Source organism: Spodoptera frugiperda, chromosome 12, assembly GCF_023101765.2.
Source record: "Spodoptera frugiperda isolate SF20-4 chromosome 12, AGI-APGP_CSIRO_Sfru_2.0, whole genome shotgun sequence".
In the NCBI taxonomy this organism is placed as follows: domain Eukaryota; kingdom Metazoa; phylum Arthropoda; class Insecta; order Lepidoptera; family Noctuidae; genus Spodoptera; species Spodoptera frugiperda.
The window spans coordinates 1,193,124-1,220,398 of record NC_064223.1 but is presented as its reverse complement, the minus strand read 5'-3'; the positions used below and the strand labels follow the sequence as shown (position 1 = coordinate 1,220,398).

Here is a 27,275-nt window from a genome sequence, read left to right as displayed (position 1 = left end):
TAGAGACTGGCAGCTTCGTATTTCTCTGCTCTCGCATCAGAGAAAAGGAATTCTAACCCTTACTACGCATACACGAGGTACGGAGCGACTACACAAGTAGCGTCACGACATGCGACGCGTGCGGCACGACTTGCTCGACTACGAACACAAGCACATACTTCCGACACGGCGACGCACTGACATCAGCTGATACTTTTACTTCGAATTACTCTAATGCTATGCAACACGAATTGTTAAAATGCTTTTTTATTCAGTCTATAATACTTTTGGAATAATTAGACATTGAATAGTGCTATAATGATATAGAAATAGTAAAGCTGATCGCGCGACCGACCGCGCAGTACTCACGTGAGGTGGGACACGGCACAAAATCAAAAACAAATGTTCTTTTTCTGGTTTAATGCGTTAAATATAAGCTAGCAGTACTGCGCGGCGGCGGGCGACGTGCGCAGTGCGTGCTTAGTTCTGGAACAGTGTGCGCGTGAAGTCTATGTAGTCCAGGGCGTTGGGTATGGGGCGCTCCGTCTTCGGATCGACGAAGGGTTTCATGCGAGCCACGCAGTAGTCCGCCATCTCCTTGGTGAGGTTCTGTGAATGACACAACATGTTAGTAGGGCGCACTTACCACGCTGTATAGACTATAGATACAAGTAGAGGTGCAACTCACGGCGTATAGCTCGTCCTTGGTGACGTAGGAGCGGTCCTGGTGCGCGGTGATGGCTCGGAACGCGTTTTCTATCTCCTCCGAAGAATGTACGTTCTCAGTTTCCTTACTGATCATGAACGCCATGTACTCTTGGAGGGATACTTGCCCGTCGCGGTTCGGATCGACCACATCTGCAAGGAAGTATTTATTAATATCATGAGTCATTTAATTTTAACACCTATTGCTGGTCGTATTTGGTGTGGTTTACTTACTGAGGATGGCTTCAAATTCAGGGTCAGGTTGTCCTTCTTCAACCATGGGCAGGTCGTAGCCGAGGGCTCGCAGACAGGACTTGAACTCGTGGTGGTTGAGGCGACCAGAGCGGTCTTTGTCGAAGTGCTTGAACATCATCGAGAATTCCTTGAGAGCGTCTTCGCTCACACCTGGGAAAGGAAGAAAGTATAAATCAGCAAACGTCAAATAAATAGATCCTAAATACCGAAGTATTATACCAGTTCTGTACATACCGGAATGGTTCCTGGCCTGTATCTGCTGCTCCAGGTTATGCTGCATGCGCATGGACAGCTGGTCGAGCTGGTCCCACTGCTGGGCAAGGCCCACTGTGCTGTGCTCCGTGTATCTGTTGTCCAGAATCAAGTGCTCTTCTAGTGCGGCGCCTGTAGATAAAAAATAAAATGTATTCGACTAGCAGGAAGATATCGATAGGCAGGATTTTTACCGAGTTTTGTAATATTACCAACTCATTGTGTTTCTCAAATATATAAAATCTGAAATATAGTCAAGTCTCTAAAGTCTCTGTTCCGTTTTGGATGGACGACCTTAGCGTACTAGTCAATTATTATCCACTCACCTAATTCTTCAAGGCGTCGTAGATCCACCCTGCGCGCGCGCACCTCCCCGGCACGTTGGCGCAGGATGGCCAGCTGTTGCTCCAGGGAACCTGTGCCCTCCATCATTGATGTACTAAAGGAAAAACACATTTAATTTATTAACAACGAGAATTGATAGATGCAAGGTCTTTTTAGAAAATGCGGAAAATTATTATGACTATAGACACATTGAGAAATGTCAACATAAATTCAAGCTTATGGTGATAAGCCCACCACTGCATTAGGTCCTTTTTCACATCAAGATTCAAAATTATGTTGAATTTTATATTTTACAATGAACAATAAAAGAAAGTTAATAAAATTACGTGAACTCTATTCTCATTAGAGTCTTACAGTTAACATCTAAATGATAAACATTGAATGGATGATTTGAATTAAAACATTTATTAGATTTTGATGTGTTTGTCAACTCCAATTAGTAAATTTTGAAGAATATCTTTAATTAATTAGTAGAAAGTAATTGTACATATGTTTGTTTATGTAAAATTATTCGTTTTACGGCAGAAGATACGGTACGAGTAAGCCAATCATTAAGCTGTATAGAGACACACCGAGGACGTAATGTGCGTACAACGATTATTTTGGCTTGGCAAAAGATATAAATACCTAAACAATCTTTGAGGCCCACTTAATTTTAAATGCTTTGAAAAGACCTGCTGGCAAATGATTGCATAATTATCTATATACATGAAATCAAGTAAAATCGTACGTAAAGGGAGTAACCCTTTGCCACCTGAGAACTTTATCACACAAAAGTCCTTTTGCCAAGTCAAGAAGCGTATCGTTTATACAAGTTTAGTATGCACGCGACATTCTGAATACTTTACCCGTCCCAGCCTAGCAGCCGGTACCTGTACACCAAGCAACATGTCAACATCTCTGTTTTGTTCTCATTTCACATTATATTGCACTAATATAAAAGCCATTATTAGTGTCTTTAATTTTGGATTTTGTACTACAAGGGAATTTACTTTTTGGGGTAGAAGGTGAGGTGAGAAGTCTACTGTTGTTTCCTTTTATGAAAATGTCTGTGTTACTACAACAATGTTTTGAGCATAACATAATGTCTTTGTATATTTACTGTTTCTGTATAATGTTTGTATCACAAAAGTATGTGCGTATATTAAACCTACACACATATTACTAACCAAAATGGTTCAGAAATAATCTGTCCTGTTAAACAAATGGTATAAACAGTACGATGACAGTATCTATATGACATTAGTCTGTTGGGGCTCATCAGCTTTTAGAATCAACAGCTGGACAAGAACACTATTTATTCATCTACACATAGTAACATACCGAGTCTCAGTGAGCCACTGGTGGAATGCGTTGGCGTGCTTGGCGAACTCCTTGCGCAGCTTGTCGTTCTCCTCCTGGCGGTGTGCCTCCTTCGTCAGCTCCACGTCGCGCTCAGCTAAACAATGCACATACATACAATGTTAGTTTGCTAGTTTCAGTGAGGAATTTTATTATTAAGATAGAGATGAAAATTTAGAATTTATCTGTTATTCGTATCGTCTTTTTCACGCAAAGTTCACATATCGAGATAAACTAATTTTACACAACAAGATTAGGTGGAGTTAATATATGAATAGCTAGTAACGGTGATGTTTTTTTCATAATTATAAATGTCGAATATCTTAGAGAAGGAGTTAGTTTACCGATGATCTTGCGCAGATTGCGCCAGGTCTCCTCGAGAGCCTCCATGGTGAACCAGGTGTAGGGGTTGGCGCCGACGTTGAACGACTTGATCTGCTCGTCCAGCGCCGCCAGAGCCTCGAAGTCGCTTTGTGCCGACGATAAGGATGCCTGCAATTTAAAAATATATTGAAATATTGGTTACCCATGTGGGAAATGGAACAAAAAAATGGATGAAAAGGTCAAGAAATAAAGTAGAAAAGACTTTAATTATTAAAAGGAAGGGTGTTACTCACTTGGAATTGCGCATGCGCATCCCTGAGCGCCCTGATCTCCTCGATGGAGTTGCAGCGTACGGGGTCTGTAAGGTCCTCCTCCGCGTTCTCGAACCATGAGTTGAAGGCCGACGCCTGAACAAACACAATATAATATTAGTACATACAATAGATTTCAATTTCAATTAAATAATACATTATTTTACTATATAATAGTACCTTCTTGGCGAAGGTGAGGTAGAGTTCCTCGATCTGCCGGAACTGGTCCTGCAGCTGCAGCAGCCTCTGCTTCCTGGCCGCGGAGCCGGCCAGCAGGCGCTGCCAGCGCGCGATGACGTCGGCGTGACGTTTCACGATGGCCGGGCTTTGTTCGTGGCCCGCCGCTACCAGCTGCTCCTTCAGGGATGTAATGTTCTGGATACCTTCGTGCTCGAATGCGGCCAAACCTACGAGAGAAATGGTCAGTTATGAAATGAGCAGACTACAAACACATAATGATAATAACCTATTGAACACATGTTTCTCAACCCTTAACTTTACAAAGCAATAAACTACCACTACTTACCAGCATCGAAGGTGTCCTGCTTGGTGAGCAGAGTCTGTACAGTGGAGAGGTCACGGCCGAACTCGTCGGAGCGCACGTGCGTCTCCTTGTCTGCGATCCAGGACTCCACCACGTCGGCCTTCCACAACAGCTGCAGGTACAGCGAGTTGTCCACCAGCGCCGCCTTGCGACGAGCTGCCAGGCCTGTCAGCTTCTCCAGCTTAGCCTAGGAAAGATGCATTTATTAGTTTATTGCAGCTCTGCTTATTAAATCGTGGATTTAACGCGAACAATATTTATAGATGAAAGGTACTTGTACTTTTAACTATCAACATCACAAAGAACCAGATAATTTCGGCATTTCGTTACTCTAAGAAGAAATAAAGTGATGTGTTACAGCTTAGTATAGCACCTAAAGAGAGTATAGTATAAGTGTACAGTACCTGCAGCGCCCGAATGCGGTGCGAGAGTGCGTCGGCGTGCAGGTTCCCTGCGGCGAGCAGCGCGTCGCCGTCGCTGGCGAGGTCGCGCACGCGGTCGGCGCGCGCGGCCAGCTCGGCCTCCAGCGCCTCGTGCTTCTTCAGCAGGCCCTGCACCGCCGCCATACTGTCGCCGCACTCGCCCACCACCACCAACTGCTGCTTCTCACTACACACCAATACATATTCATTGAAAAACCATTTCAATCATTCTACGTCAAATTGGAATGAAAATGTTGAACGTTGTTCAGGTATCGCTTCTTAAAATGTTCCAAATCTACATAGAACCACCATTCTACTAGGTTTATCTATACGTCAAAACTTGTCTACTAGTTTTCAAATGAATTATCACCTGATCCAAGCCTCCTCTTCATCCACCTTGGCGAGGAACTGTTGGTAGGCTAGCGACTGCTGCAGCTTGGCTCCACGCTCAGCTGCCAGAGCTTGCAGTTCGTCCCAAGCGAGAGACAGAGCCTTCAGTCTCTGTTCGATCTCTGGCACTCCAAGGTTGGAGACGTCCATGAGTTTCTCTCCGGCTTCCTGCACGGCCTGGATGGCAGGCTCGTGGCTGGCCAGCTCAGCTTCAAGGCGTTTGTGCTTCTTCAGCAAGTTCTGGACGCCAGTAAGGTCGCGGCCGTAGTCGTCTGATGCCACCAGCAGCTTCTTCTCCCTGATTGAGGTCAAAAATAGGTTGGATTAGTTTAAAGTAAATTTTGGATCAAAGTAATAATGAGTACCTTTAGAATTTCATAGTATTTAGTAACATTAGCACTGGTGACATACTTGATCCAGGACTCCTCATCAGCAATGTCCCTGAAGAACTGGTGCAGAGTGTTGGCTTCATGCAGCCTGGCGCGGCGGTGGGCGGCGAGGTTGCGGACGCGCTCGAAGCGCTCGTTGATGGCGGCGCGACGCGAGCCGATGCCCGCGCTGTCGAACTGGCCGCTCGATACTAGCGCGTCGGCTTGCGCGTTCATATCTGTACACAAATATTATGGTTTTATTATAAGCTCTAAAAGTGGGTAATAGTAATTACATAACAGTTTTTAAAAATGCCTTACAATTTCTTCACCGAAAAAGAAAAACAGAGAAAATTTATTTACCGTTGATCCTATCCTCGTGCGCCTGGATGTCGGCCTCGACGAGCTGGTGCTTCTTCATGAGATTCTGTACGGACGCCAGGTCCTTGCCCGAGTCCTCCGACGTCAACAAACTTTCAACCTGAACAAATATAGTGGGATGTTACAAAATGCAAATAGAAGAACACACATATGTTATGTGAATAGAGAGTAAGTGACGGTACATACCTCTCCGAGCCAGAAGTCGAGGTCCTTGACGGCGGCGATGTAGGTGCGCTGCTTGTTGGCCTCCTTCAGCTTCAGCGACTTCTCCGTCGTCTTCTGCGTCAGGAACTCCCACTGGTCCGCGATGGATGCTAAGCGAGCCTGGTACACAAACATAATACACGTTAGCAATATTAATAGATTAGTTCACGTACTTTAGAATTGGCAAGTAATGCTTGTGTAGATTTTTTTGCTTATGAATTGACCAGAGCAATAGGTAGTTTATTTTTTTACGATTATAGTGATTATACCTGCACGGCGTCTTCGCTGCCACTGCACTGTCCGCGCTGCACGAGGTTGCCTCCCATGGCGAGCACGGACTGGATGCGCTCGGCGTTGGCGGCCAGCTCCGCCTCGAACGCCTGGTGCTTCTGGTGCTTCGACTGGATGTTCGCGGGGTCCTGGGACAGAAGGAACAATTAGAAGATACAAAATAGCAAACTCCACCAAGAGTAACATGAAGAGAGTGATAAATACATTCAGATAACATTTAAAGACTTTAAACGTCACAGGGGTCACGGGTGACCGACGTTAGCGGAGGATTTGTCTTCAACAGTTATCTATTGGCAGTCAAAGATTTAACTTTTTATTAACATTATTGTGGACGATGTTTTAAACTATTTTCGTAGAATCAACTGTTACCTTGTAGCTCTCCTCGGTGGCGAGCTGCAGTTTCTCGGCGATCCAGTTCTCCATCTCGTCGGCATCGCGCGAGAACTGCTGCAGCGTCTGTTCGTCGCCCAGCCTGCGAATGTGTACGTGTTAATACAATGGACAAATATGTACTTAAACAAAGACACTGTATCCAGGCTGTATATGATTGTGTTTGGTTACTTAAACATACATTCTTTTTCAAAGCCTTTTACAAGAAGAGACGCAATTTTAAAGTAATATCAAAAGATATAATATATAATTACCTGGATCTCTTCTCAATGAGCGCCTCCTTGAGATGCCTCCAGCGGTCGAGCACCTGTCTCCGCTTGCCGTCGATGTCGTCGGCCGCGTAGTGCTCCGACGCCATCAACTGGTCCGCCAGCGTCTGCAGCTGAGCTATCTTCTCCTCCTGCAAGATAATGGAGCATTAAGTATAAGTAGTGAAAGGGAAATATTATTGTGTAAATGTTTGGGTACTTAATTGTGAAACATGTTTATTTGTACCACATTCTATAGCAAATAAATGTACGTATGTTTTGGATTTATGTATTTTTATACTTTAATACATTACCTAAACGAATTCCAAAGTATTTAAAGAAACCTCCCTTTTACTCTTTACAACTGTTTATACAATACTTAAGCCATATCTTCACTTACATGAGCGTTGATAGCCTTGTCGAAGTCCTCGTGCTTCTTGATGAGTTGCTCCACGTTGTCTGGCTGCGCGGAGTCTGCGGAGTCGGCAGCGTCGGCCTGGTCCTTGGAGGTGGGCGACAGGAAGGCCTCGCGGGCACCCATCCAGGTCTCAGCCTGCTCGCAGTCGCGGTAGAACAGCTGCAGCTCCAAGTTCTGGTCGAGCTTCATACGACGGCCTACCCACGCCCTGAGGAAAGGAATGGTTTGAGTGTGGTTTACGACTTGCAGTTGAAGTAATTAATTTGAAGAATTCTCAATTCCAGGTTGTCATAATAAACAACGATTTAACGGCCAATTCCAATAACCTACCTATCGGTAGATTTGCCTACCAGAGGTAGAATTTTGACACATTTTGTATGGAGCTTATGTCAAAATACTATCTCTAGTAAGCAAATCTACCGATAGATAGGTTATTGGAATTGACCGTAAGTAGATCGCATAGATTTACTTCTTTTGAATCTACACAAAATATATTGTGTCACATAAAAATATCCTGGAAAATTACAACTATAAAATACTGATGGTAGTCGACACTTACTTCTCGAGCTCCTGCCTGGCGTCGCTCATGTTGTTGAGTTTCTCCTGTATGTCGACGCTGGCGTAGTGCCCGCCCTGCAACAGTTGCTGCCCGAACAGCTCCAGCGCTTGGAACGTGCCGGCGCGGGCATCCATCTCCGTGCGATGTTCCTATATCACACACTATTTATTAGTGACACTCTTTAATTTATTCATTTAAATACATAATCATATCCGATAACCCGTGAGCATTGCAGTTTTACATAAAAAATAACGGTTGTATTTTGTGAATTACGTATTACCTAAGATGACAAAAGAGTAGGGATTCAAAAGGAAAACATCTAAACGTCGACATGTTACAAAGTATTTAAATAGCATCATTAGTTTTTGATTGTATCTATAGATTTGTTTAATATTTTAAGATATACCCACACATCAATATTTTCGAAACACAAAACCCCGGCGACTATATCAATTATAGCCATTGTGAATTTGTTTATAAAATAAAGCTTTAACAACACACACCAAGAAGAATCAAATAACCGGTGGTATAGTCGAGAGAAAGTGTCAGAGATAAAAACAATAGAGATATAAGAGTAAAATAACACACACACTAAAACACATTTAGGACAAACTTAATACACCTTGAAAACACACGGAAAACTAGTACAACCAATGTGAATAGTGTAAAGAAATAAATATACAATGACTTTCTTACAAGTCTATAGAAGAAGGCTTTACTTCAAGAGCTCATGGGGCAGCTAAATTATAGTTGATCAACCAATGGCCAATAATAAGAGCTCATTTATTTAATTGGCCAATACAAGTTGCGCCATGAACGATTGTTCTTATTACACACAAACACACTTAATCAATTGGTTATACTTATACCACAACATGTAAAAATAACTAAAATACATTATAAAAACAATTAAATAATGTTAATAGAGTTGCCGTCGTTTGCCTGTTTAGTTTTTTATAGTTAAACTGTTAGGGTAACTACCCCGGCCGCTAAGTACATTAATATAGATAAATTAGATTGTAAACAGCAGCACATCGAGTGTAGTGTATATTATTGCGTATTATTGCATACACGGGTGTATATTATATACTTCTTGCAACGCACTGGGTTTATTATATTTGTAAGACATGTGCATGTAAGTAAAGATCTGTTATAATATGTATCTCTTGTCAGATTACAGCCACATAAAGTGATGGTTGCTTTTTTATTCTTAGAATTTTATTACTCATCTCTAAACACGTGAATGTAAAGTTTTTGCCTGTAGTTCGCATTACTGTTGAATGCGAGATACATTGTTGACATTATAAGCAGCTTTAGAAAAGATGTATTTACATCACAATATTTATCTCATACTTATTCTCATATTTTTAGATCTTTGATGATACTGGTTAAACAGCACTTTGATATGATTGTTTATGTATGTATAGAAACACAAGTCTTGTAAATATATATTAGTCGTGTGTTGCAAGAATGGTAGTAAGGCTGGGGGCACACATGCGTGCAATGCGTCTGACCTGCGGCATTATGCCGTACCGCGCGTCTATCTCCAAACGCTGGCTCTAGAAACACAGTCACCATGTGATATTCGTTCGTTCCAAGTAAACCCAATAAATGCCAATTTTGTATTCTGATTCCAATTACAATTTTTGCTCCCGGTATGCCGAAAAAATAATCTTTTCTACCCAGTTTTAATATAGATTTTTGCGTCACAAGATCTTGAGTTCCAAATCATATGACTGTTTTGAATGTAGGGAAAACTAATGGCTATATTTTCAAACTTGATTAATAAGACATAATGATTACACTCAATTAGTCACTGGCGGACCAAACGGGTATAATGTACAATGAATAATATTACATAGGTATTGTAGTACGGTGGTATACGAGAGGGACATACCTGGTGTCTCTCGAGGAGGGCTTCAGCGCCGGTGACGTCATTGGCCAGCTCGTCTGAGCTAACGAGAGCCATCATGGAGTTGATCCATGCCATCAGGTCACGGTAGTCAGACAAGAACCTGTGTAATGAAAAATAGAATTATTTATAATAAGTTTATCTATCTATCTTAAAGTAATGATATTGAAGCGACATTAAAAGCGAAAATATTGGCTAAATAACACCAATGTTTAGAGTCAAATAGCTTATTGGACTCAATATTATAATATGTAGTTCATTTTATTTACCTCTGCAAGTCATAAGAGTCGAGCAGTTTCTCCTTGCGGGCGTTGGCGCGGGCCTGCAGCTGTTGCCAAGCCTCGTTGATCTCTCTCTGCTTGCTGTAGGTGGCGTCGGCGGAGTCACCGTGCGTGGCCATCAGGCGGTTGGCCGTGTCGTCCAGCTGACGGATCTTGTCGCCAAGGGCGGCGAGGTCGCGCTCCAGACCCTCATGTTTGCCTAGAAGAAAGGATATAATTAATAAAGATAATACATATATAAACTTGTCAGTCTGTCTGTATGTATGGATTTTTGTACGGTTTCACTAATAGACCACGCCAACGAAGTGACAACGTCCCGTGATTGTAAATAATTTTAATGTCATATACTTAATAAACTTATTTTCATTTGTTTTCTAATAGTTGTATGCAAAGATGAATTTTAAAGAAAAAGTTTAGTTAAGGTTGGTTGGGACGAGCAAACATTGTAATTGTAATATACTTACGCTGCAAAGTCTGCACAGAGCGCAGATCCTTGCCGAGGTCGTCGGTGGCGAGCGCGGCCTCCTTCTCAGCGATCCAGTCCTTGGTCTCGTCCACGTCGCGGTGGAAGCGCTGCACCTCGTGGGCAGAGCCCAGCTGCGCCGCGCGCTCCGCCGTCAGTTGTTGCAGGGACGTCCATTTCGAGTTCAGTTCCTGGTGGTATGAGACGTAGTTTAGATATCTAATCTAGTATTCTGTTATTTTGGTTTAAATCGCACAATCAATCGCTTAAATGTTACGAGCATAGTTTTCAAGCTACTGCGCTTAATTTTACTGTTAATTTATTGTAATAATAGCAAACCAATTGAGTATGGAAGTATGAAGTATGGAAAAGTTTTAATATAAAGCCACTCATACATAAATGTAGGTTTATCTAATCACAGAATATAAGGGCTTTCAGGAGATTATCAACAGTTCTAGCTATAATGAAACAGCTAGTATGTATGCAATGTGGAAATGATCCGTTTAGATACATCTCATATAGCAGACATGTAAATGCAAGTCATAAAATAGCAGTCAATATTTGCCCTGTCTATTACATCTTCATATGTTTGCTTAAATGACTATATTGTAAATGTGTGTACGTGACTGGCTGTACGTCTGCTACGTACGGATAAATATTAAAAAGAATTTATTTATATATAATTCGCAGTTCTGATGTGGTTAGAAAATATAGTACTATGTGAAGTCTATCACGATGTTCCCAAGTTTATCTAGAAAATGGCACTCAATATTCAAGAAAGTGCTAGTATCTAACCTGCATCTGAGTCTGGATTTTGAGCGCAGCCTCAGTCTGTCCGACGGTCATGAGCTGCACGGCGATCTCGTTCATCTCAGCGAGGCGCACTTCGTTGGCGCGGAGGTCGTTCTGGAAGTCGTCGAACTTCTTCTGCATCACCTCCACCTGCTCCAGGTCCTCGCCAACATCTTGTACTTGGGCGTGCATCTCCTGCAAAATTATAATAGTATTTATTCATGTCTTTTTCGCTGGAAGGTGTAGGTTAGAGGATGTTGTTTGTTTATTATTCTACTAGTCTCTTTTACAGGGACATATGCAGTCGAATATACAGACAATTGATAGTATTTTAATTGCATACTGTCTACTCTTAAACAACATACCTTGTCCTTGATCCAGGTGGCGAGCTCGGCAGCCTCGCGCACGAGTACGTACGCCTTAACAGTCTCATTGAGCTTGTTCTGTCTCTGGCGGGCCAGGCGCAGCAAGTTGTCATACTGAGCTTCGATCTGAGAACAAAATACAAGTTAAACTCATGTCTTAGTCTAACTAATTGGTACTAAAAGAAATGTATTGATGAGAGATGGTAATAAAACTGTTAGTTGAACTGGAGACATTTGTAGAACTGTTCACTCTCTCCACCAATTTTATATTTTTATTCAGATGCAGCAATAGTCTTAAAGGGGGTAAAAATAAAGGTGATATTGGCTTACCTGGTTCTGCCTGGCAGCGATAGAGCTGGAGTCAGCCAAGTTCTGCTGAGAGGAGGAAAGGCCAGCGTCGATCTTCTTCACGTAGGCAGCCGGCACGAAGCCCTGGCGGTCATTCACTTCTACCTTCCACCAGTCCTGTTCAACAAATATACCAATTCAGTAATGATGTTATATTCAGAAATGTTTATAATTATAATAAAATTACGACTTAAATTCCAAGTGCTTCTGTGTGATAAACAGTACTAGTCTTGTTTCGTTTTCGTTCAATGTTAAGCAACTCGTACTAAGGGTACAGAAAGGGTGAATTTTAATTTGAATTCATATTAGTCATGAGAAAAGTCACGAGCGTAATGAATATAATGTAGACAAAATTTTCTAATTCTAAGAGATTTATAAAGTTTTAGTTCATTTTAGTTTACATTTTCGTCTCATTCACCGCATTAATTCCCGACATACATAACGAATATCTGTTTAAAACAGGGAACATTCTAGACTTCCCGTTACACGCGTGACCTTGCTTCAATTCATACATAGTACATACGTTACGACACAAGACGGCAATCAATCAGGACAAACCTATACGATCTGGAGACAATAGTGGCAATAAATAAACCATCACATATGTATACATGTAAGCATTGTATAATAATAGATAATGGTGAGATCATTGTCTGAACAGATAATAGGAAGATGTATTTATGCGGCTTCGACATAACAGGAACGGGGTGTGGGACTCGTTAGGTTATTATTATTCACGAATTATTATGACTTGATCGAGGATTGGCTACCGGTGTGATCGAATATGGCAATATTTTATCGACAAATCTACCGTTTGCTTTTTATTTAGATCTACTGTTTCATATAAATGTAAAAGAGTATTTACTGAAATTGAACAGGTGAATAACATCAATCCTTAGCTATAATTTCCATTTCCTGCATCAAAACACTTCATAGATTGAAGTTATATCCGGTAATAGGCGCTCGTCCCTAGCTGACAACCGGCTAGAACGGATATCCTATGCCAACACGCCATGGAATCTCTCTCTATTCTGTATTATCTCTACGAAGCATATTCGTATGCAGACTTAAGCATAGACTTCCCGAGTTCATCCCAACGACACGCGGATTGCATATTATATTAAAATAATTTAAATGTGTCGGTGCAATTATAAACTTTAACTTATAACTTAGGATTAGACTTAATTATTATTTACATTGCAGGTAAATTTCTAAGGTATTCATTGGTGTTACTTGATTGATTTTTATATACATATTTTAATCGTTAAATGTCTACGAAATCGGATTCGTGATCAATAGTTATTCAATATTATAATGATGTTACATACTACAGTTTGTTACGGAGTCTAATAAGCTAATCTAGTTATAGAGAACAATTTTGCTATAATAGAAAATCGTGCAAAACAGTAACGCTTGCAAACTAGGTTAACAAGGCAGTCACACGAGACCAGCATTTAGCACGAATTAACGCGTGTCAATGTGAAACTAGAAGCTAGCACATTCATGGGATCTCACGTATTTATCATTTGAATTAATAATGGTATTTATAAATATCGCGACTTATTGTTGACACAGACAATTATTTAAATAACCTGAAATATTTTATAATCATTCTATTGTGATTTATTTTCATAACAATACTTCCGCACAATATTCTGTTCTCTTGGTCATCTAGAATATTTATGGGACAGCGATTGTTATACTGCACTTAAAATGACTTTTAATCTCATGTCTGAACCTTTTTATGTTTAACGATTTCATTTGGTTAACTTAAAATAGTTAAAATAGTGTCAGATAAGAAGATAAATAGAAACTGAATCTTACAAGATAATAAATAATATTTTCCGAGAGTTTTCAAAGTTGTATGAAAAACAATCGTTAATGTTATGTTTTTGTTCAATATCACTACTGGACTTTTGTTTTTACAGATAAAAGATACTGATATTAAAAGATTGCAGTGTGCAATTGTGCATAATGCATTAAATGTTGACATTATCGCCTGATTTATATACAGATAAAGTCTTTATATAATTGTTTACGAAAATATTTGGCATACACATTTTATGTAATTTCTAAAATAAAACTACTATTTTATTTTGTAGTCAATCGCTACCGTAGTTGCATATGCACCTTTTTAAAAAACGATCGGTGTTTGTTTGTCATCATTGTCTCAAGAATATTATTAATCCAATCTTCCATTCAATTTTGTATTTCACATAGTGACTCTGATATTACAAGATAACACCTTACAAATAATATAACCAAAAACTCACATGCTCAATCTTCTTATCATTCCTTCTGTTGTGTGCAAACAGACTGTCCACCAGTATAACAGCTAACCAACTTAAAACTATCATTTTATCACTAGTATCACTTCGCTATCACAGAACGATTCACTGACCACTTACATCGAACCACTACATTTTATATAAAAAAAGAAAACTATAATATATTTGACCAAAAAGTTCGAAACATAGTTGTCTATTGATGTGACTATGATAAGTTCGTATGATGTAAGTGCGTTCGTCCTCTCGCGTGTTTCATCGTAGACTATTTAGTGCGCGTTACGTATGTACACGCGTGCGGTTCAAGCCAGATAACAATGGCTCTTTACCGCCTGCTGGTTACTACTGAAGCATGGTGGCTCTGCCTGATTTCCTTTTGTAATTGAACTGTTTATCGTTACCGGAATGTTATGAGCACTGATGTGTATCATAATACGATCTCCATATATTATAATGGTGTGTTTTTTTCGCGGTATTTATTATATTTTATTTATTTATTCACTATTTATGTACATATATACAATTGAGGTACATAAGTACCTGTGGACCTGTGTGTATCTTAAGAATTCATAAATATTGATGTGTCCAAAGAAGTATTATAAACGTATTATTGTTTTCTGTTAATAAGCCGATACACGTACACAATCAAAAACATTATCAAAAAGTCGTATCACATAATAATCCTAATTTTACCCAAATGTTTAATTAAAATTCCCATAAAAGTGCACGTAAACGATATCGCTCGTCGTTTTTCATAGCCAAACTTCTTAATAAAGATTTGTGAATAAAAAGTATGTCTTTATTCAGTTATCATTTTATGAAACCACAAAAAAGTACAGAAGCCGGGAAGTATAAGCGAATGTGGTTTAATATTTTTAGATAAACAACAGATAACAAGTGTGATATTTGTATAAAGTTATCTGCATGTATTATATGTATTACAAAATTAATAACAAGGACGGTAGATCGTGTTACACGATGTAATATATTTTTTATCAATTATTTAATATCTGTTTGGCGTATCTGAATGTTCGTGATGACGTCAGTACCTATATTGTATTTTCCAAATAGTTGAACAGTTACTTTTTCTAAACTAAATGCTGTCAGCTATTAGTTTACATAAATTAACGATTCATATACGACCGAGATTAATAGTTTAAAGAACTTCCGTTACAAATTTAAGTAGATTCTATTTTGGATTAAATTAGATGACTTTCCGCAAATAACATCTATTAAAAACCGCGATGTTTAACACATAGGAGGAGACATTTAATATTATATTGTCGCATATTATGAATAACAAACATAGAATATAGAATGTTAGACTTACATTTACATCAATAGTTTCTCCCAAATGATCTTATCCATTGTATTGTAACCATTGCAATATGTATTTCTTTACTATTCTTTAGTTTCACAAAGTAGGAGCATTAATTATAATAAATTATTGTATTGTTGTCTCCCTAACAAATTATCTTTACAATTTTAGAAGATATTTTTAAATGTAAAATCGTGACTTTTCTTGCAACCATTGGGACACAGTGTCTCGACGTGGTTACATAAAATGTTGTTAGCAAAGAGAGACACACTTAAAAGTAACCAACTTTTAGCTAATTATAAAACCAAATTCACCTAGAAAAACTATTATAAAGAACTTTGAAATGGCATATTTAAATTATGGTTTGTTCAAACCAGGAACTTGTAAATACTGGACTCCCTAAGACTTCATACTTATAAGAGAAAATACCAATTTTATTAGAGAGTTCACAAACCTTGTTGTTGGAGTTGAGCAGGGTGAGCACGTCTCCTCGCTTCATGGACACTTCGCGCGGCGACTTCTCGGCGTAGTCGTACAGCGCCACCACGCACTCCTTGCCAGACACGTCCACCACCGGCGACTCTTGTTGCTGTTGGGAAACAGTAACAATTAGCTAACAGTTATATTGAAATCTTTCAACAAAGCTATAAATATAAAGTTTTTATGAAAAGCTGACATTATGTTGATCTGGTATTAATAAATGAAAAATGACGTCGCTAACTTACCCTGCATCCATCAGCCTGTTCCCTCAGTGACTTGATGGTGTTACCGAAGGCTTCCAGATCTGAGAGAAGAGCCTCGTGCTTCTTCAGTAAGGCTTCAGAAGAGTCCTCGTCCTTGCCATAGTCCTGAGTGTTGGCCATCGGCTCCTTCTCACGGATCCATGACTCCGCCTCATTGGCGTCAGCGAAGTACTGCTGAGCTTGGAGCGAGTCTTCCAGGTCTTGTTTGCGCTGTTACATAAAGAAAAGTGATATTAGTACAACAAAATTACTTTAAGATGAAATATTTCATAGTGATGCATTGCATTTACTTGATATAGTTTGTATTTTTAACCTTCATGGTATTCTAAAAGGAGGGCAAATAAGATCAAAGGGCGGGCATTACTCTATATAGCCAAACAAATACCTGGAGAGCCTTCTCCTGCAGTTGTGTCCACTGTTGCTGCAGATGCTGTAGTCTCGCGGCGATGTCGTCGGCGGCGAAGTGTCCCGCGTCCCGTAGGGCTGCGCCGGCGGCGCGGACTGCCTCCACGCGAGCTTCGTGCTGAGCCATCTCTCCCATCACGGCCTGGTGCTTCTTCATCAGGTTTTGGACTCCGATCAAATCGCGACCTAAGCAAAAACATGTTTGATATTAGTTTTATCACAGTATAACTTATTTATTGTGTTAAAAGTTTCACATATTCACAGTAACTCTTGCCACTGAGTGTAAAAACTATGTACCTCGGTTGGTGGAGGCAATGATAGGTTCCTTCTCGCGGATCCAGGCGGCCTCGTCATCAAGGTCCCGGAACAGTTGCTGAGCTTGCAGGGAGTCCAACAGGCGACGCTTGCGGATCGCCATCGGCTTGTCCAGAGCTGTGTAACGACCGACCAGGCCATCCTAATGGAATAATAAATAATTTTAGTACGATTTTATAGGAAAATGGTCTAATTAACCTGTGATTTACTTCAAATTGAGAACCATGTAATAAAAGCTTATTATGGGCCTTTCCGTGCAACATAATTTCGGGGATGTAACATATTATAGAGCTATTTTAGACAAATGGTTTATGCTGTTTCTCATTGCACTTTGAAAGGAAGGTACTGACCCGCTTGGTCTTGATATTGTCAGCGTCGAAGTGTCCTCGCTCGATGAACTGCTCGGCCTGGTTGCGGATGGCGTCGATCCTCTCAGCATGAGAGCTGACGTCGGCCTCCAACAGAGCGTGCTTCTTCTGCAGGTTCTGCACGCTGGTCAGGTCCTGGGTGGATGGAAAATGCGATGAAGATTTTTGTATCACAAAACTAAAACGTTGCGACCATAACGGTGCATTCGTCAAATGTACATTTGGTGATGTGTAGAATATTGTGTTGAAAAGAAAGTTTACTGTTTCATGAATAAAACCCCAACACTGTATGTATAGATAAGAACAAATAGAACTATTTAAGACGACACTGATTCCATACACTAATTTTTAGTAATTGAATTACAACACTGAAGTGTTGAGACCTGTAGCACTTTATTGTGATGTGTGATCAACTGTGCTATAAAACGACAATAACATTCATGATAATCTTTATCTCCAGCTCACCTTTCCATAGTCCTCGCTGAGCAGTTGTCCCTCGACCTCGGACAGCCAGAGCTCGATGTCCTCGACGGCGCGGTTGTACTGCTGCTGGGCGGCGGCCTCCTGCAGCTTGCTGCCCTTCAGCTCCGACGCGGCCGCCAACTTCTCCCAGATGCCCGCCAGTTCCGCCACGCGAGACTCGATTTGAGCTACGAAAATAGGAATATTATAAGTATATGCTGTAGAAGTTCTGTCAGAAGAACAAATATTTGACTGTGAAATCTAATCTATCAGTAAAAAGGTATTTCTATTCTCACATTAACAGATAGGATAGATGACCTAGTAAACTGATCAGCTAATGGTAAGTGATCAGTGTCACCCATAGACAGGACCCGGAGAATATACACATACAAATACAGTTAGTTCATAGTATACATTTTTATTAAACTATCGAAATAAATAACGCCGCACTATTATAAAGTCAAGTATACATACGTTTCGCGAAGTGTTCTTGCTCGAGCAGCTTGGCTCCGGTGACGGTGATCTCGTCGATGCGCGGCTTGTTGGCCTGCAGCTCCTGCTCGAAGTTCTGGTGCTTCTGCACCTTGCCGTTCAGGTTCGTGGGGTCCAGGTACGAGTCGTCCGTCGCGAACTTCAGCTTCTCGTTGATCCAGCCTGTAGATAACATGTAGGATTATTACTTGTTTAAGTAGTTTCATGTTTAATAATATTCCTTGCTATTCTAATTGTGAACTAATTCTAAACCTACTACTGATCTGTAGTTTCTTACGTAGTATTACTAATTAAAGAGTTCAATAAGCTATTATCTTTATTATGCTGTTTGTGATATAACCATTGTAATATAATTTCATCTTCTATCTAAAATATACTGACGTCATAATACACTTACCCTTGGTCTCATCGCAGTCACGTTCAAACTGTTGGTACTTGTACGCGTCCTCCAACAAGGCGCGGCGTTGGCTGGACTTCTCCAACAGGGCAGCGCGGCGTTCCAACAACTATGAAGGGCAAATAATGTATAGGTTAGAAAAAATAACATCAAACAACAACAACAAAGTACTACTTTTAGCTCGCTTTATATAAATGATTACTGTTAACGTTAACAATAAGTACACTCATACTTTTTGTCAGTTATAATATTGTATGTTGCATATGTAACAGAGTAGTATTAGTAGCGAGTAACGCAGTTGCGATTGAAAATGTCCAATACCATAAAGCTCAACAATGGGTTACTCAGAAATTTAATCACAATCTATGTTTTTTTTTTATTTTTTTTTTTCTTTAGTTAATCGCGTGCGTTAATCTTAGTTTATCGGTACTTACGCGTTTCGTGAAAATAGGGTAATAGGACTACATCTTACCATCTCCCTCCTCTGGGCGACGTCATCAGCAGCGTAATGCTGTCCTTCAATGAGCTTGGACGCGAACTCGTCCAAAGCCTTGATCTTCTCCTCCTGAGCCACTAGAGACTTCTCGAAGTCCTCGTGTTTCTTTAGGAGAGCTTCCACTGAGTCCAGAGAGTCACCTACGTCTTCGTTGGCGAGGAAAGCCTGGGGAAAAGAAAAGAAGTTAATGAAATTTACGAAATGATTTCGTATTCATGCCTATTTCTAGATGAAAATGCGATTCAATAAAAAAAATATTTCTATTTTTGAGAAATAAAAACATACTTACAACTTAATTTCATTTGATTTGAAACATGTTTAAAATTGTGATAATTCATGAACATGATTAAAATTATGATGTTATGTGTAGAGTTACCTCCTGCTTGTGCATCCAGGCGTCGGCCTGCTCGGTGTCCCGGTAGAAGAGCTGCAGGTCCATGCACTGCAGGTAGAGCACGCGGCGCTGCTCCCACAGCTGGTGCAGCGCGCCGCTCTCCCGCTCCAGGTTGTCCAGCGCCGCCGACACCTCGCCCGACGCGCGGTGCCCGCTCTCCACCAGCGCCTGCCCGGCCGCCGCGCACGCCTGGATCACGTCCGATCGAGCGTCCATCTCGCCCTGGGAATTAAGTTAATGTATTTCATGTAATGTGATGTATTAGATTACACATATCCTATGTTGTGTATATCAAGAGTATCCTTACATATTTGACCTACTTTTATTGATAGTGAAAGTTTAGGTTGAATACAATAAGTCCAAGTTAGTATTTTTGGTTGCATTGAATAAACATTGTGTGTTTCACAGAATATTTACCTTATGTTCCTGATGTTTCTCCAACAGAGCCTCTGCTCCGGGCACATCCTTGGCGAGGTCGTCAGCCGCGATGAGCGCGCGGATGTCGCTGACCCAGGAGATGAGGTCGCGGTAGTCTGCCAGGAAGCGGTGCAGCGCGTGAGATGACTCCAGCTCCGAACGACGTTCCTAATTAACATAAATAAAAAAATCATTGTTTGTTACATCGTTTAAAGTAGTTGACAGCGGATGGACTAGAAAAGACCGTGAGTGCATGCCTATCACAAATCCGAAGTCGGAGATTCAGAGGCTAGTCTTTATTTAGTAGCGGAAATATTTTGGCTGAAACATGTTGATTTTTTTACTTAAAGTTGCTGAAAGTTACCTTAGCCTTCTGCACGAGTTTCTGCCAGGCAAGCGTGATCTCGTCGCGCTTGGCGTGTATGGCGGGAGCGTGGTCGGCGTGTATGGCGGCCAGGCGCGCTGCCTCGCCGTCCAGGGTCGATACCTTGTCTTCTAGAGCTGCCAGGTCACGCTCTACGCCCTCGTGTTTACGCTATACAGAACAACAAGAATATAGTCTTAATATTTCTTCTTTCTTTAAGATTATTAATGAATTTAGTATTATTTGAAAAAGGATCAAATCAGTTACTAAATTCAGTATCTTACCTGCAAGGTCTGCACGGTGGCGAGATCCCTGCCGTAGTCATCAGATCCGAGAACTACATCCTTCTCGGAGATCCAGGCGATGGTCTCGTCAGCGTCGCGGTTGAAGCGCTGGATCTCATGCGCACCGAACAGGCGCTCCTGACGCATCAGCGCCATCTGGCGGAGGCGTTGCCATGCCTCGTTCAGCTCCTAAGAAGATAATTCAATTTTAAATTAATTAATTATCAATACCTTCAGTAAATGTGGTGATCACGGCTACATAATTTCTTCTTATGTGAAAAGATAATCTTATCCAGGAGTATCTATTGATCAATTAGTTAAGGTTCAACAATGAGTCTTATTCAGATTGTGCATGTACCAACTACTCATATTAAGACTTTAGTTAGTACTAGCCATAAAATAAGAACAATCACAAATGATGTGAAAGTCAAATATGACAGTAGGCCCGAAACTAGGCACAACTTTATTTATTTTTTTAAATTAATCCGTGATCATGGCGCTTGCAACAGTGCCGAAATATCGGAAACTCACCAAAGTGAATAAACATGGTAAATATCCCGTCATAAGTTCTAATAATAGGCACAACTTGTATCTTGGTAGCTTGTTTATATACTTACATCCTTCCTCTTGACGATGGTCTCCCTCTCGGGGTGTCCCTCGAGTACGAGTCGCTCAGCGAGCTGGTTGACCTCAGTGACGCGGTACTCCTGCGCTGCCATGTCCTTCTGGAACTCGTCGAACTTGCGCTGCAGCACCTCCACATGCTCCAAGTCCGAACCAAACTCGTCCGCGCAGACGAATGTCTCCTGTAAAGCAGGTTGATTTTAGAATATTTTTCTACAATGAAGTATACTGTTTGATAAATAAACAATATTTATTGTAAAGATTAAATTCCGAGGATATTAATTAATTCTAATTAGTCTCCCATGTGGCTTTGAGGCAACTGTGTGATATTATTTCATCAGATGATCAGGATTGTTTCCATGTTCATTTTTATTTATCTATGATTATGACAATATTAATAGTTATGAAAATGTATTCTCTTTGCAGCTCATATATTTTCTGAAATACATTCATAGTGATGATTTCATCACATACTCATATCAACAATATAGAGGCACATCACTCGACTGCTTCTAAGTGCTGACGTCATTTTCTCATATAAAACATTTCTGAGTTTTTGGCAATGCTAACAGACAAACAATCAGTCTATATTCCGAGCAGTTAACTCAACCTACATCGCGGCGAGTTCACGTCCCCGCCTATGTACTAATGTAGGCTACGCCCACGTGTAAACAATTTTTATTAACCTTATAACATGACGAAGAGGAGAATTCTTTTTCTTCCTTGGCTTCGGGAAAGGAATTTTGCTTGCTATACGACTACCGATCTACCTCAACATGATACTGATGCTGTTTCCTCACTCACCTTGTCATGAATCCAGAACATGACTTCATCACAGTGTCTCAAGAACTGCACAAGCACTAAAGCCTGCTGCAGCTTCATGCCCTTCTCAGCCAGGCGGGACAGCAGTAGCTCCCAGAGACGGTGCAGCTCGTCCAAGCGACGGCGGATGGTCTCCGACGCGAAGTGACCGGCAGAGATCATCTCACTGCCAGTGTTGTCAAGCACTACGATAGCGTTGGAGTGCGCTGCCACCTCAGCTTCGAAAGCCTGGTGCTTCTGGATCTTAGCCTGAAGGTTGGTAGGGTCTTTGTAGCTCTCATCACTGGCTGCCTGCAGCTTCTCTTGGATCCAGGACTCGAGCTCGTCAGCGTCACGTTTGAAGTACTGGAACCTACGTGAGTCTTCCAGTTTTTCGCGCTTGGCGCGGGCTTCTTGTTTGAAGTCTTCATAACGGTTCAAAACCTGAAAGAAGAGACAAGGTTAATAATGATTAAATTACAAATATCCGATTATGAAAACGAGATCCTGTGCGTCACATTTAATACTGCTAACTAATATGACTTCTAATATTTTTAAGAAGGGAACGGTACGGTCGAAATAAATGCTATTACTTAAAAAGAAGAAACATCAATTTATCAAAGTAATACAGAATCAGGTCTGCAGTAGCTTATCAGGTCAAGGGTGCGAAGAGTCGGGAGGCTCCGCCTATAAATAGTCAATCAATACAAATCCTCTTGGACAGCTTGTCTAATGTGTAGGGTAGCTACTAGCTAGATGCTATCGGCAACGACGTACTACTTTCGTCAAGTCGATACTATCTTATCTTCATAATTATTTATGTTAAAAATAATCATTTTGATACTGTATCAATATCACACAACAGAAGAAAATGAAGCAAATGTTTAAATTTTAGTTTCTGACAATCCTTAAGTTATGTGAAAACATCCTAAAAGAAATTCAATCTATTTTTGGACACACATGCCTTTTACTGAGGGGAAACGCTGTTTTTGTAGAAGGGGAATATGAGGCCAATCGTATCATCAACGCATAAACATTTTAAGGCGATTTAGGGTGAGACTAAACTATGCTACATAGAAAAATCATTCATTCAACAGAATCTATGCCTTTTCATTGTATTTGAAGATGTTATTCCGATATAGTACCGAGTACGTGATATTGCTAGTCGCCACCTATCTGTAGTGTTCTACTTTGGTATTATCGTCATTATATTAATTAATTGAAGCGACGCGACGTGACCAAACAGAGGGGCGTTCACGCAATGCCGTACCTATGAATTATATTTTAACAGGTTATCGAAACCAGAGACTATGTATAATAATGTATATAAAGACTACAGATAGACATATGAATAACGAACTTAGAGTGTAAAGGACAGGTATTTATTTCGGTTGTTATAACTTTGAAATCTGGAAATCAAGTCGTTAAAATCTGGTTATTGAAGTGATACTGGCAATATGCTACATACAGTCTACAATTCTTATGTTAATGCCTATAGAACCGTTACGTATTCACAATTACTATATACCCGCCGAGCACAACGAAGCGAGTGATTGCTTTCCGCACCTCAATACATACTGCATTACAATAGTGTCTCTATTCAGTAGGATCTATGTACGTATCTGTGTGTATGCAAATACTAGAGGAAACGGTGCCTTCATCTCGTTAGCAACATCCTTTGAGCGTAGTGAGAACATCCGAGAGTTCACAATGCATCACTATGTTACAAGTACATTTATAACTCTCTTCAACGGAATTTGGTGGTATTAAAATATGTAGTATATTTGAATTAAAAGAGTATTTTAGTCTTAAAGTGTTGTTATTGATTGTAGTGGAACTGTGATATCACATTTTTCACTTTAAAGGTGACTTTCGATATTCACATTTTAGTGTGTTACAAGTACTGTGACGCAAGTGTAGAAATAATCTGTGACTAAATCGCATAGAATGGGCTTGCATCATTTGAACGATTCGAGCAAGTGATATGCCTAGAAAGTACAAGAATGAGTGGAGGTCACTTCATCGGATTTTTCATGTTTGATTTAGAAGACCGGACCAGAGGACCTTAAATATTATTACAATACGTATAAAAGAGCATGTTTACCTGTTCACGTCGTTCTTGAATATCCTCGGCGGTCTCGAGGATCTTCACCTCCTTGGGTGGTGGTATCTGTTCCATGATGGAAGCGTCAAATTAACTGAAACAATTAAAATAAATACGATAAATCAAGTAATCAGAGTTGCAAGCATATTTCTATGAGTAGATTACGATGTCCAAGTTTCCATAAATAAAGTTTGGTGTGTTGGATACGTGAAAAATACACCCTTAAAATTATAATAAAAAAAGCTACTAGACGCTGCAACTACTAGACGATAACCTAAGTGTAGAAATAACCTTGTTTTATGAAGAAAGTAAAAACAAAAACCTAAGTTATTCACACACAAAGTTTGTTAAGTAGACAGATTTTAACAAGGCATCACCTGATCGTAGTAACGGACATAACGTTTAAAATTCAAACTTGAATCTTTATCAGTGCCGCCGTGCCGCGTCAGCCATATTTTTTATGCTCCTGATCTCACCAAACAGTATTCATTAACTCAGATGAAGGTCAAACTACACTTGACTTTGTCACTATAAAGAGTTATAACAGAAGTGCCACTCTACACAATACAGTAAAGCCAAGTTATACTAATGTGTGAGTAGATGTACCTATATGTTACGAAAAAATATTGGAAGCTGCTGAAAAAACTACATATATCGCCTCTAATCTCCATCTATTTGCAAGAAGATTGTAATAATATTGTACATAGTATAATAATATAGGCTTAAGCTATAACATAGTCTGAGTATTGTTTGTTAGAATTGTATTCAAAGTACATTCATTACATTATTAGCTTACTAGGACGGCTATTGTTACAGTTATTTTACGATCGAGTTGTTTACTTATTGGAATCTCTTTTCGCTAAACGTAATAAACAATTTAATGGAGCTATTTCTTCACTTTATCTTTCATGACGGTATTCTGTCATTGTATAAAGGTAATCTTATCATTATATTAACATTCCTTTTTAAAAACTTAATGGTACTGTACCTAATAGCTAGCTTGTGGACATGACATGATTTTTAATTAGCTTGGAACTGTACTTATAAAGAGTAAGCCAACCATATTTCAACACAAGAAAACCACACTAAAATAATACAGAGAAACCTCTACATACAACCATACATGATCATAATTAATTAAAGCAGATTGGTACTTCTATGACTTATCTACATGATGGCACCTGCCAGACGAGGCTTACATCACACGGCCTTGTGACTCACCCTACAGTAATGTATTGTGAACCTGATGATAACATAGTTGGTCCTTAAAGTACTGCACTTGGCAACCTATTTTAAAGCAAGTACTTTTACAATACACTTTTCAGCCTTTGTACAAGGTTTATCAGTGTAGAATGTTGTTGCTTATCAGTCCATGAGCTCAGGTAGTGTCATTGTTAAAACTAAAAAGATAAGTGATTATAAAATATGACCATTATTATTACATGTTCTGAATTAGTTACAATACCATGGTGAATAACTAGTGAAATGTTATTATTTTGTATTGATTCCTGTGTCATAGGCACTCAACCTGCTGATTTCGTTTTATGAGCACTAATGACAATGATAGTAAATATGTTCTAAGGTTTTGGTCTATAGATAAGTAAGAGCCAAATATATTAATAGAATTAAAAATTAATAGCTAAAGCAGTTACAAGACCAATTGATAGGTTATTTAAGTACAAAAGCAATTGATTGAAATGCTTGAATGATGATGCAGTGAATCTAGTATTTTCATACAGAATGTCTTGTAATTATTGATCAAAAATTAATAACATTTAATATGAATAAATTAAAATTACACCTGTCCAACATGTATGTGACACTTGGATGCACACATCAGCCAGGTAATCAATACCAATGCAATTTGATCTAGAGCACTGCAATCACACACACATGCACAGCCAAATGTGTGTCATGCTATGGGTGGGGCTCAATTGGCATTGGAAGTACTGAGTTACAATTAATTCTAGATCTATAGCTGGCTTTTTGATGCATACTTTGTACTGTGACTGGCTAGGTGTATACCAGGATTATGGCTTTAAGTATTTAAGTTATTTATTTCTACCATGATTTTGTCCTATAGTCTATACTTTGTGAATATAGTTACAGCAATATCATAATTAAAAGTTTTTGTAGTTATAAAACAGTGCAATAAGGCAAAATTTCAAAGAAAATGTTGACCTATTTATCTGAATGATGAAGAAAAATATTTTAGGGTATCGCAGATTTCAGTAATTGAATGAAAAACTGAATTGCTGATAATATTAAAAATAGGTAATAATAATTAAATAGGAAAATCAAAACACATATGCAAAAATATAATAGAAAATCAGCTGATCTAGAAAACATGTAAATAAATAATAACAACCCACTCAAATACCTCAAATAAACATAGAAGTGGTGAAAAAAATCAATACACAGCACTGCAGAGGTAAATACACTCTAGGTATTCTAGTCACAGAGTCTAGATTGTGTACTGACGTAGAAAGTACTGGCGGACACGGCGACAGCCTGTTCCAGATTTTATCGCCCTGCCCGACACGCACGGTCGACACTGTATACCGCAGTAAAACTGCCGCCGCCGGCGTATCCACCGCTACCTATCGACCCCACATACTTCCCTCTTATGTACAATGACGTAATGCTCCAAAATAAACCTAATAAGGATTATGGCCGGAGCCAATTTTGGACTTCCGGAGGAATTACTGGAATGAAAAATGGTACTAGATGGCATTAACATGATTTTCCATTTAGAATCTCCTTATTCATGATTCTGATTTCTTTCGGAAAGTTGGACATTCGTAAAGAATTCGCCGATACATGGGTGTGTCATAGATAAGTTTTAAAACACTTTTAAACGTTTTTATTACAGATTTTATACCACAAATAAAAGGAATTGATGTAAAACTTACCTTTGACTTAATAATTACACTGATTTTACACGTTAAATGCACTTTATCTTGGAATTTTCATGAAAAATCGTTCGTTCGACGTGCAGTCGCGTCACTCCACTTACTACCAATGTTGCTAGATAAAATATTTAGATGACAGTACAGCTGTTGATTGTTGACCTAGATTTTCAAAATATGTAACAAACATTTTTATTTAATGTTTTCTG

At 39.6% G+C, this 27,275-nt stretch overlaps 1 protein-coding gene across 7 annotated transcripts; it reads right to left on the bottom strand.

Moving 5' to 3' along the window:
- Positions 1 to 384: 384 nt before the first annotated feature.
- On the bottom strand, positions 385 to 27,196 carry LOC118262349 (spectrin alpha chain). Of its 7 annotated transcripts, none has more exons than XM_050697738.1 (45): positions 27,070 to 27,196; positions 24,158 to 24,251; positions 22,057 to 22,497; positions 21,246 to 21,434; positions 20,629 to 20,817; positions 20,345 to 20,515; positions 19,981 to 20,148; positions 19,546 to 19,785; positions 19,146 to 19,334; positions 18,674 to 18,782; positions 18,259 to 18,438; positions 17,788 to 17,972; positions 17,305 to 17,457; positions 16,937 to 17,096; positions 16,620 to 16,825; positions 16,217 to 16,444; positions 15,946 to 16,080; positions 11,871 to 12,005; positions 11,541 to 11,666; positions 11,179 to 11,370; positions 10,385 to 10,574; positions 9,909 to 10,119; positions 9,625 to 9,742; positions 9,242 to 9,286; positions 7,728 to 7,876; positions 7,151 to 7,376; positions 6,757 to 6,902; positions 6,482 to 6,584; positions 6,091 to 6,240; positions 5,804 to 5,941; positions 5,600 to 5,717; positions 5,280 to 5,475; positions 4,849 to 5,166; positions 4,461 to 4,665; positions 4,039 to 4,243; positions 3,693 to 3,919; positions 3,495 to 3,608; positions 3,222 to 3,369; positions 2,860 to 2,974; positions 2,385 to 2,408; positions 1,518 to 1,630; positions 1,174 to 1,323; positions 919 to 1,089; positions 668 to 837; positions 385 to 588 (listed from the first exon to the last, which is right to left on the bottom strand). In XM_050697738.1, exons 2-45 carry the CDS (start codon positions 24,230 to 24,232, stop codon positions 460 to 462), a joined length of 7,350 nt encoding a protein of 2,449 aa, XP_050553695.1. In that variant the 5' UTR covers positions 24,233 to 24,251; positions 27,070 to 27,196; the 3' UTR covers positions 385 to 459. The 7 variants fall into 7 exon arrangements, with proteins under 7 accessions (XP_050553695.1, XP_050553696.1, XP_050553697.1 ...); XM_050697739.1 differs by lacking the exon at positions 27,070 to 27,196 and adding an exon at positions 26,538 to 26,695; XM_050697740.1 differs by lacking the exon at positions 2,385 to 2,408.
- Positions 27,197 to 27,275: the final 79 nt, after the last annotated feature.